The following is a 12,120-nucleotide window of genomic DNA, read 5'->3' as shown; positions in this document are numbered from 1 at the left end:
GTATATTAAATTATCTTAAAAATCCTTAATTTTCACTCATTGTTTATTAATAATGAATATTTTGCTATTTTAAATTCTCTTCGGCTGGAAATAAAAGTTTGGGTTTTTTTAAGGATATAGTGAGAAGCTTAAAAATTTAGGTTCGTATTAATTTTTTAATAGTTTTATTGGCATATAATAGACACGTCATAAAATCTAATCATTTGCTTATATTAAGATGAATTGTACGATCGTTACCACAGTCTGCTTTAGAACATTTTCTTCTTGTACTTAACTGTTGTTAGCTCCCAATGCCCCATAGAGCCTCTCTGAGATTAATTTTATTTGAATTTCTATGCCCTTGTTTGGCTTATGGCTATTTCATTCATAATGACTGGTATAATTCCTTTTCAAAGTTTCTTTTCCAATGAAAGATTATATTTTAGTGTTTGTAGACATGGACTTTTGCAACCAAATAAATGTGAAGTAAAATATAAACTCTGAAAAAAATATATATAAACTCTGCATAAATTAAGAGTGTGCCCTTGGGTTAATCTGGTTTTCTTTTGCCTGTACAATTGGGAAATTTTTCACTTAAGTTATTAAAAGAATTCTAGAAGACATGTAAAAAACCTTATCACAATGCCAGGTTTATAATATAGTTAAATAGCATTTATAAATGTTAGCTATGGTGATTATTGCCCATATTGGTTTTTTTCTCTTTATCAGTGTCCACTCAAGATACTGACAAGTCCTTAAAAACGCTCTTAAAACTGTAAGAGTCAAATGCCCAAAGGGAAATTACAGTGCAAAGGACCAGCCAGGCCAGGACAGCAGAAAACCAAAAACAAGTTATTATAGAGGAGACTCTGTTGGAAAGTCCTGGATAGACAAGATGACCACAAAATCTGTTTCATGCCATATCTGAATTGTAGTATAAAAGCATCCTTTTCATTCTCAAGGAGTCCTTAGTTTGATGACATATTATATGGTCACACTATGGATACAGGAAACCCATTATTTTATAGCAGAATATTTTTAAGTAATAGCAGCATGTGATTGGATAGCTGGTAGTTGATTCTTAGTTTCAGAAACTAGAAAACAAATTTAGGCAATAAATATAGGAAAAGCCTGCATTGTTTTATTGTCTTTTTTCTTTTTTTTTTAAGCAAAAGGGAAGAAATTTATTGGAGCCCATACGGGAAACCCTTGAGGGGCCCAGCATACCTTACTGTGTAGGCATGCCCAGCAAAGGGTCACACCATTCACTGCACCCCATGTCACAGAGGGACTCCCCTTGAGCCAAGCCCCAAAGCCCAGGACTGGCTTGGGGTGGGGATGCATTATTACATTGTCTTGTGAATACCAAAGAAAGAGAGATATCAACTACCTGTTGTTAAAAAAAGAAAGACCAAATTCTCCAGTCTGTGGAAACAAAATCCAGAGACCCAGGAATCCATTTTCAGAAGAAAGTGAAGTAATCTGTGGTTGTAGAGAAAATAAAGGCCAAGAATAGTCAGAATTAGGCATAAGAAGCTGATAAAAGTGTCATATCAAATTGCTTGGCTGAGCTCTATCATCCATTTCCCCCCTTTCAAGTTTAGGTATGTTGGGTGGGATTGGGGCCATCAGCTGTTGTCCATTTGTATTTAAATGTTCTTTGGTGCTAAAAATTTGCCTGTGATCTTATTACTCTCTGATTTTTTCACTCCATCATTTGATGGCTAGTTTATTTTCTGGACTCATTCATTAAATAACTTTGATTCATTATCAACTATGTGCCAGGCTTTGAGTAAGAATTGTGATTCTTTTTCATGGTGACTCCATGTGACAGCAGAATTGTTCCATTGAGTTTTCTAAGATATAATTTTAGAACAATATTAAAATTACCATGGACTGCCAGAAGAACAAACAAATCTGTCTTAGAAGTTTAGTCAAAATGTTCCATAGGAGCAAGGATGCTGAGACTTGGTTTTTTAACTTTGAACCTGTTATCAGGAGATAACAATCCCTAAAGAAGGATATTATGCTAAGTTATCGAAAAAGATAAAGACAGCATGATGGACCAACATGGTGACATCAACAATGGGTTTCAGACATAACAGTTGTGAGGATGGCACAGACCTTGGGCAGTGTTTTTGTTGGTGGTGGTGGTGGTGTGTGAACCAACTTGACTGCATATCAATCACAACAAGAACATTTGCCGGGTCTTTTCTCTTACTGAACGGCTGGTATGTCTGAATCAGTCATCTCTCGGTGAGCTGCTATTTAGCAGCTGAGCAAGCTCTTAACCATGGGAGCAATAGGATCCTTTGTGCCACGAGATCAGAACTGAAACCCATCAAGTCCATTACTACCCACAGCAATCTTAGAGGCTAAGTAGAACTTCCCCTTTTGGGTTTCTGAGACTTTAAATCTGAACAGGAGTAGACAGTCTCATCTTCCACCAAGTGGCTGGAAGGTTTAGACCCCTTAGTTTGTTGTTAGCAGCTCAATTCCCAGGACACTATGCCACCAGGGCTCCTTGGAATAGGAGAGGGAGATTCAAATAGAAAAGACAGAGCTCTTTTCCTCAAGAATTGGGGTAGTAAAACAAGTAAAATAGATAAACTGAAAATAGTTTAAGTAATACTTTGATAGACATAAGTGTTTAAAGGAAGAGTCGTACCAATAGCTATCAAGAGGATATCTCAGCTTAATCATCTCCTCCTCAGAGAACTTTGTAGTAATTCAACATAGACACCCCTCCCAGTCAAGGTATTTGATTGTTTATTTTATTTCCACTCTCTCCACCAAAAATACCCCCTGACAAGAATGTAAACCTCATAAAATGTGTAATTTGTAACTGAACTGGCTTTAAATGGAATGCAATTAATATCATAGCAGGCATAGTCATGAATATGGTTATCAAAAAAAATATTTTTAATGGAGTAGCCTGTAGAAGAACATTCAAGTAGGAAAATAGGGAGCTTGTTCAGGGCACCAAAATTACTTTTAAAGGAGAAATGAACTTGGATTTCATATTGAAGACACTAAAGTATTATACGAGGGGGTACCCCCTTAAAAAGAAATTTTTTTACAAAATCACTATCACCTTTAAAATACTCCCCATTACTTACACTTAATATATTTGTTCAATCTGTAATTCCATTCTTGGTGGAAACAGTTTTCAAACTCATCTATTTGGATGGCTGACAGCACCTCCTTCATTTTTTTCTTCACCTCTTCTATCTCTTCAAATTGCTGTTCTTTCATGTCCTCTGCATTCACAGAAACAGAAGTTGCACAGAGCGAGGCCAGGTGAGTAAGGTGCGTGGGGCAAAGAGGCTTGCTGATTATTATTTTTTTTTTTTTGCCAAAAACTGGCACACTGACTGCGTGAGCAGATGCATTATCATGGTGGCAAAACCAGTCCCCTCTCTGCCACAAATAAGGCCTTTTTTGTCACATTGCTACAGAATCTTTTTAGACCCTCTAAATACTCCAAATGCACTATCCACATCACATCAAAAAAAGAAATGAGCATCACACTGATATGAGATTTCATTTGATGAGCTTTTCTGGAGCAAGGTGACAATGGCATGTTCCCCTGGCTTGATTGATGTCTGCTTTTGGGGTCTAATACCCCATGTTCTTTCAAAGCACGGCATGTTTCCCCCGACGCTCTTCTTGCTGGTCAGTCAAAACCCGAGGCACAAATTTCACGGTGATCCTTCTCTTTCTCAAATCCTCCATTAACTGAGCTCCAGGATAATCCAGATAACTTCCCATCTCTTCAATGGTTATAGTCAGTCTTCACGCACAAGTGCATGAATTTGGTCAACATTTCCTTTCGTTTAGAAAGTTGATGGGTGTCCAGAACGAGGTTTGTCATCAGCATTTCACTTCTATTGAAACATGAAGACTACTTGTACATTTGAGTTTTCTCTATCTGTTGGTCTCTTATTTGTACTTGGTGAGTGTTGTTTTTCTGCCCATACTGAGTCGGCGAGGATCTTTTGTAATGCTGGGTTTGTTGTAACGTGTTTTTTGAGTTTTTCCTTGTCTGGGAAGACTTTTACTTCTCCATCGATCTTGATCAATAATTTGGCTGGGTAGAGTATTCTTGGATTTGCGTTTTTTTCTTTCAATTTTTGGAATATGTTACTCCACTCTCTCCTTTTTTTCATAGTTTCTGCTGATAGGTCTGAGCATATCCTTATGTGGGAACCTTTATATGTGATCGCTTGCTTTTCCCTAGCTGCTCTCATGATTTTCTCCTTTTCCTCAAAGTTGGATAGTTTAACTATTATGTGCCTTGGTGATTTCTTCTTGGGGTCCCGTCGTGCTGGTGTTCTTTCAGCCTCCTGGATGGTTGCTTGGTTTTCATTCATTAGACTGGGTAAGTTTTCCTCCAAGAATTCTCTCGCTATTGTTGCAGATGACTTCTTTGTTGTGTCTTCCTCCGGTAGGCCAATAATTCTAATGTTGTTCCGCTTCATAGCATCAGACATAGCTCTTAGGTTTTCTTCGGCTTCTCTGATGCTCTTATTAGATTTTTGTTCACGTTTATTAAAGTCTGCTTGGTTGTCCTCCAAGACACTGATGCGGTTCTCTGATTCCTCCAATCGATTCTCAAGGAACATGATTCTACTATTGTTTTTCGTTATCTGCTCCTTAAGCTCCTGTATTTCCCTTTGGTGTATGTCTTTTATCTCCTTTTTCTGTATTGTTTCCCTCATATCCTGCATGGCTCCAAGCAGCATTCTGAGAGTTTCTTTGTATGGCATCTCAATGTCTGCTTCTTCTATGTATGTTGCTATGTTCAGGACATCTTCTGCCTTTGTCTTTTGTTTCTCCTGTTTTTTCGTTGAGGTCATTGGGGGTGATGGCTGTTTGCGTTGAGTTGTTTTTGAGGGACCAGGTGCCATTTTCTAGTCTATCTCTGGAAGACTTATAGGAATGCTTCTTCGATCTGCCCACAGCTGATTTTGCTGCTGGATTAACCTACAGCTGATTTTGCTATGGGGTTAACCTACCACTTTATCTTCCTGTGGCTTCCCTATCAGGGGAGTGCCCCAGATGGCAGGTCGACTGCTTGCCCCAGTGTTGCAGAGGCTGGGCTAAAGTTCCCGCTATTGGTTTGAATATTGATAAGTGTTGGCTGAGCTGCCTTATGTCCCCAGGTACACAGGCAGAAACTCCCTGGTGAGAAGTCTGAGGAGTATCCCCTGGAGAGCAAGCAGGCCTTACCCTAGCCTTGGGCTATCTATGCAGGGTGGAGCTCACCTAGCTGGGTGTGGCCCAGGCGCAAATGCCCTAGGGCAATGGGAGTGCCCCGTAAGTCCGCAATGGAGTGTGAGAGAGCAGGGCAGGAACAAAGTGGGTAGAAAAATCAAAAAGTGAGACTAGACTGTGCAGGGGTACAGGGAAGCGAGAAAAGCAAAAGAAACTATGTAGCTGAGTCCCCCTCCCTGCCTGTGGATCTGCAAGGGCTTACTCCCTGCCCCAAGCCCCAGTGGTAGTCCGCAGCTGAGCCCCAAGAAGGGTCGCAAGAAAACTGCTGAGCAGCCCCCAGAGAAGTGGGGGGACAGAGAGCAGAGATGATAACAGACGCCGCAGTGTAGCTGAAGCTTGATCCCTGCCTATGGAGCTGTGGGGCTTTGAGTTTAGTCCCTGCTCAGACCACGCGGTGTGGCTGAGGCTGTGACTTGAAAAAGCCCCTGCGCAGCCCTCCAAGGCTGTGTGGGAATATAGAGCAGAGATGCAAACAGAAGCAACAATGTAGTTGAACCCCGATCCCTGCCAGTGGAGCCGCAATTGTCCTGTCCCTGCCCTGAGGCAGGTAGGGGAAAACTGTGGCTGTGCTGAGACCAAGCCCTGCTACAGGCTCCAAATGGTCCCGGCTTGGGCAGATCCGGCAGCTGGACCAGGGTCGAGCCCCAGCCGGCTTCCACTGAGGTAAGCCAAAAGCCCCCAGCCCCTCAAAACCCCGTGGATCTGTGCCTACTTTATGATGCACCTCTTGCGATCCAGTGGCGTTGAATTTCCCTCTGAGCAACTCTCCTGGGCTGGATTCTGCGGAGTCCGTCTGGTGTGTGTCCATTTGAGTTTTCTCAAAGCAATCTTTGTAAACCTTTTGTTCAAAATCACAGGTTTCTGCAGCATTTTTCCCTAGCAGGAAATAAAATGTATCAGCCATTCTTTGAAATCCAGCCATCACAAAGAAAATGAGGTTCAAGTGAAACTGATTTTTTTTTTTCCGAAACTGCTTTTACAAAAAAATTCACCGTGACCAGGGAGAACGTTCCTAGGCGACACCACTGGGTACACTAAATTACTCAGTGCTCACTTAATAGGAAAAATGCATACTATGAAAGCTACGGTCAGCAGAACTTTTTTTCCATTTTTGAAGGGGTACTCCCATGTATTTAAGATTTTTTTATGCTGAGTATAATAGGGCATCGTGAAAAATTTATCAGGACTATTATCTAATCACATCACTATGGAAGTATAAAGAATGAATTATAAATATGAAAGTCAGTGAGTAGTACAGAAGGTAATTAGAAAGTCATTTACATGTTAATAGCTAATCTCTGGATTTCATATAACAGGTCTAGAAGACTAGAAATAAAGATTGGGAAGTTACTAGAAAACAAGATGGGTGAGGGCAAAAAAAGACATGAGAGCATTAAGGAGAATGTATGCAGGGGAAAGGCAAAAGACGAAATTCATGGCAACATATTTTGGGTGGACTAAAAAATAATACTGAGAAAGATCAGCGAGGTGAGTAGTAAGGGAAAAGAGTTTTATCCAAATGCTGTAAGTGCTAATGCCAGTTTTTTTCCTAAAATAAATTTTATTCCTGAGTCTAAAAGACAATAAACATTTGTTTCTTAACTTGGGCATAGTTGCATTGAAATTAGGATCCTTGTTTTTCTGGTAAAGGCTAATAGGCACTTAAATGTCTAGTACTACTGTAAGGGCAATACAAGTATATGGCTATAACAAATTTATTCCTCAAATTGTAAAGGTTATACCTCAGGATTTAGGATGTTATCTCTAGGGGAAGGCATTCTCTACATTCCCTGTGGGAAGGTCTTTGTCTCTACAGCTACTGTTTCTAGTTGTTCGAGGAAATCAAATCTTGGGGTATAGATTGGTATTCAATATCTTTAGATATTTACTTAAACATTAAAATGGCAAGCAGATACAAAAAATATTGGTAATCAAATGAAGTTTTTACTTTTTACAAGTTTTCCCTTTATCCTAAGTGGAATGTTCTTATGGAACCTTTTGTAAGTTAAAATGGCATAAAGTGAACATGCAATTACTAATTTATACATTGTAAATTTTTTATAATGTCCCCAAACCCAATAGGTAACATACTAATTTATACAAACTAGCACATAATACCTGAAATAACACTAATATAGTGTTCACAGGCACAGTTTAAATCTGTAATGACTTGATGCTGAAAATAGTTCCTGGGTGCTTGGTGGTAAACTCTTGCGGCTCCATAAACACACTGTGTCTTTAATGACCTGCTGCCCCCAAAATGCTGAGCTCCCATTTTTGCCTGTTTTCATAAGCCAAGATCATCTTCAGATTTCTTTCAGTTAGCAAAAGAGGTATTTTGCCAGTGCGCAGTGGCATATAGCAAACTTCTGAAAAGTAGGGGATCCTTGTACTTTCAAACTTGAGGTAAATTTTCTATTAATTATTAAAGTAAGGAAACAAATTTTAGTAAATTTAGGGTAAGAATATTACTTGTGTTAGCAAAAGACAAACACTGAAAGCTTTCTTTACAAAAGAAGTTAAAGGTACGCGGCATGGAAAAGTTACTTTATTTACTACTATTAAATAGGTAAACAACTCATTCTAACGTTTAGCAAAATGAAAGTTTTTGCCCTTCTACACACTGTGCTCTCGTGTATTAAAATTTGCACTTTAAATCAAGAGTTGACAATGCACAATTTTCCTAATAACTTATTCAGTAAAACAGTAAATCATAATTTTTTGAAATAGTTATTTTGAATTAAATAATAAGGCACTCTAGTGAAATTTCCACATTTTCATGAATTTGCTTTACTAAACATGGATATACTATTTATCAGGTTGCTCTATTATAGCAAAATTTGTTAAAAAAAAAAAAAGATTAGTCTAACATGTTTTTTCTTTCCATAGAAAATGAATGTTCTTTGAATATGTCCCAAGGATCTTTTCTACACACTATTCAAATGGATAACACAGTTTATAAGCCATCAAATCTATAACTAATTGGCTGTTAATAATAAGCCCTGGGAACTACGTAGAGTTTTCATAGTAAGATGGGAGTGTTACTTTACGTGTCCAAACCTTTGCACTGCTTACTGGATTAATCCCAAGGGCAGGTTAGGTGCCAGAAATGAGTAAATCTCAGGCACTGCCCTTAAAAGAAGCTTATAATTGTTGGTCATTTGTATTTTGGGTATTTCAAAAGTTTTGATCAAGACAATCTGCTTATGAAAAAAAGGAATTTGTGTCAATAAGCCCAGAAATACTCAGGGTGAATAAAGGTATTTAGTTGTTGAGTACAATATAGTTTGAGACTAAATTTTATATTAGCATAGGTTAAAAAGCATTGCTATAAAATCATAGAAACCTTTATTTTAAAAATATCAAAAAGGAAAGTTAGTTTCTTTTAATATCCTCCATGCTAGTCTGTATACTTCTGAAAAGTTATTTATCAGATGTATCCTTTTATTGTGCTCATTCAATCTGTATACTGAGCAAATAATCGAGAAGTTGGTTTAATTGAAGAAGCACAGAAGCATGCAGCATCGGGATTGCAGGAAGACTCTCAACAGCCTGTCATACGCAGATGAGACAAGCTTGCTTGTTGAAATGAAAATGACTTAAAGCACTTACTGAGAAATACCAAAGAATACAGTCTTGTTGTGGATTACACTCAACATAAACAGAAATCCTCACAACTGGACTAATAAGCGACAACGTGATAAATAGAGAAAAGATTGAGGTTGTCAAAGGTTTCATATTACGTGAATCCACAGTCCCCATAGAAGCGTCAGTTAGGAAATCCAATGACTTGGACTGGGCAAAATTGCTTCAAAAGATCTCTATAAAGACTTAGAGAGCAAATGCATCACACTGAAAACTAAGGTGTGTCAGACTCAAGCCATAGTAATTCTAGTCACCTCACATGCAGAAAGCTGGACAGTGAATAATAAGGAAGACCCAAAAATTGGCATAGCCAAACACCTTGATTAGGGAATGCATTTCTTGGCCTGGATACTCTGGCCCATAGTCTCGGGCACTATGATATTAAAAAAAAACATTTAAAAATTGAAGCATTGATACCTTGGAATCATAGGGTTAATGAATAAATCTGTCTTGGACGAAATACAGTTAAATTGTTATCTAGAAGCGAAGCAAGGATGACACGACTTAGTCTCACATACTTAGAACATGTTATCAGGACGGGTCCATTCCCTGGAAGAGGAAGAAGAGGGCATCATGCTTGATCAAGTAAAGGGTTAGCAATAAAAAAATGGAAGACCCTCAAGGAGAAGGAATGGCACCGGGTTGCAGCAGTGGACTTACAGCTAAAAACAACTTTGAGGGTGGTGCAGGACGAGGCACTGCTTTGGTCTGCTGTGCATAGGGGTTGCTGTATGTAGAATCAGATTGAACAGCACGGAACCACCACCATTCTTTCATGAAGAATTCTTTGTTCTGCAGTTTTAAAACTGTCATGTCAGAAAGGCAGTTCTGGCCTCATGGGACTCTCATGCATTCCCCATCAATGTGCTTTCAGTTTGGGGAACAAAAACTCTGAAGGAGCAAGATCAGCGCTGGAGGGTGAATGAGTAATTTCCCAATTCAATCCTCGTAGGATAGTCCTTGTTACCCTGGAAAATAAGCAGTTGCATTGCCCTGGTGTAACAAAATTTCTTGCCACAACTTTCCTGCCTTTTTTCTCATCAAAATAGTTTCTAATTTCTTAAAATTGAAAAGATCTTTCTTAATAAATCCCCTATGAGAGTCCTGTTTCAAGATCACCCCTTTGAAATTCCCAAAAGCAATTATAAGAATACTATCTGAACTTCCATCTTGAGTGTTACTTGCCTTGTAGATTGTGAGGTATGAGTTCCCACAATCGAATGGATCCAAAGAGTCCTTGTGTAATTGAGAAGTAAAATTAGAGACTTCAGACAAGATAAGGCGTGCAATTGCTCTCCATCCAGAGGGCCATGATCTCAGCAGCCAGGGTCCACACACTGCTTATATATACTTCAGGGACATGCAAGTCCCCCTAATTACATCATAACAGGAAGGGGTTGTACCATAGGCATACATGCAATAGGAGGTGAACAAGCTGGGGGTGTATACGCAATAGGAAGGGGAAGCAGTAGGCATATACATGTGACAAGATGGGCAGCCTAACCTTGATCTTCCTAGAGTTAGCTTAACCTAGTCTTTGGGCTCTCCTTCAGGGGGAATAATCCACTATCCTTATCAGCAAGGAGTAGGCTCCACCTAGCGTGGGACAGATAGTGGTGTCTGATTGCTCTAGATGGCTGATAACTCTCAGGAAGATTACCTTTAAGCAGTTGACTTCCAAGTGTATAGCCATTGGCCATGTGTTAGTAAGCAGCATCTTAGGTTTGGCATGTAATATGGGGGGGGAGGGGAGGACAACTGGGGGATAACCTTTATGTATCCCACAATAGACACCCTACTGAGACTAAACTAAGAAAAAACAAACCCACAGTCATTCAGTCAATTCTGACTCACAGGAATCCTATACGAGCAGTGCTTCTCATCCTGTGGGTCACAACCCCTTTGGGGGGTGGACAGCACTTTTACAGGGTTGCCCAATTCATAACAGTAGCAAAATGACCGTTATGAAGTGGCAATGAAAATAATTTTATGGTTGGGGGTCACCACAACATGAGGTACTGTATTAAAGGGTCGTAGCATCAGGAAGGTTGAGAACCACAGCTACAGAGTATAACTGCGCCTTTGGGTGTTTGAGAATAAATCTTTACAGGACCAGAAATGGCTGATGGATTTGAACAGCTGATGTTGCAGGTAGCAGCCTAATAATGCCTAACCCAGTGTGCCACCAGGGCTCCTTTCTCTTGTACATAGGAGCTGAAACCATAATGGCAATACTTTTATTACCCTCATATTTACAAAGATCATACAGTGAAATCTGTTATTTGGGCCCTTAGAAATATATATGTTTAACTTATATATTAATGTTAGTTATTAGGGAAGGCACAAATAAAATTAGCCCTGTGTTTATAGTTTTCCATCATACTTCTCAAAAATTGTAAACCAAAGAAACAAGCTGAGTAGGTTCTCTTTCCTGCCTACCTGTTTGCTTTATGGTTGTATTTTACAGCATTGTTAGCATCTCTTAAGAAACTATATGTAATATCCTAAATATTTCTTATTTGTATCAAATTTATATTTTAAATTATATTTTATATTCTTAAAAATAGCTATGTTTACATCAGCTGTCACTTTCCTCTTTTTCCTCCATCCATCACAGTAGTTGGTTACTACCCTGTCATTAAAGCATTCTTCATTACTGAAATTACCCAGTGAAATTAATTTTGTATATTTTTACTTGCCTGTGATGTTAAGGATAATAACTGCATCTTAATCTGGTGCTCAGATTTTCCATCTTCATTTTTAAAATAATTTCTCCCCTTAGGTATTTGGAGTAGATGACAGTCAGGATTACAATAGGCCTACTATCAATGAAAAACATAAAGATCTGATAAAAGATTGGGCTTTAAATTCTGCTGCAGTAGAAATGGATGAAAGGAAACCACTGAGTACACCTGGATTCCACAACTCAGAGGTATAAATCTCTCTCTTCCTAAACTTTTTACATGTGTTAAAGTACCTTTTTTGTCTTATGTAATTGATAAATTTCCTTGTAAAACACTCTAAAAGCCGATTTTCACAATTATTTCTAATGAAAGCTTAGGACAGTTTTACAGTAATTTTAAGTTTTTAAAATTAGTATCCTTTAGTCAGTATAGAAAATGTTAAACAGTTATTGGGCTGTATGCTTACTGCTCTAAGTGGCATTATGAAATAAAATAAGGAATATTATTGTCTTAGTTTCTTTCTGCTATCACAGAA

At 38.6% G+C, this 12,120-nt stretch overlaps 1 protein-coding gene across 12 annotated transcripts in view; it reads left to right on the top strand.

Annotated features, from left to right (window-relative positions):
- Window positions 1–12,120, top strand: part of CEP170 (centrosomal protein 170) — a 168,750-nt gene that overhangs the window by 99,739 nt on the left and 56,891 nt on the right. For 10 of the 12 annotated variants that reach the window (XM_075531099.1, XM_075531135.1, XM_075531091.1 and 7 more), the window contains one exon: window positions 11,684–11,833. The exons of the other annotated variants lie outside the window; for them this stretch is intronic. In XM_075531099.1, the coding sequence (XP_075387214.1) occupies window positions 11,684–11,833 (150 nt within the window). The remainder of the gene's footprint in view (window positions 1–11,683; window positions 11,834–12,120) is intronic. 12 annotated transcript variants of the gene reach the window in all.

This window comes from Tenrec ecaudatus, chromosome 1 (genome assembly GCF_050624435.1).
Source record: "Tenrec ecaudatus isolate mTenEca1 chromosome 1, mTenEca1.hap1, whole genome shotgun sequence".
NCBI lineage: Eukaryota > Metazoa > Chordata > Mammalia > Afrosoricida > Tenrecidae > Tenrec > Tenrec ecaudatus.
This window is presented reverse-complemented; position numbering and strand designations above follow the sequence as displayed.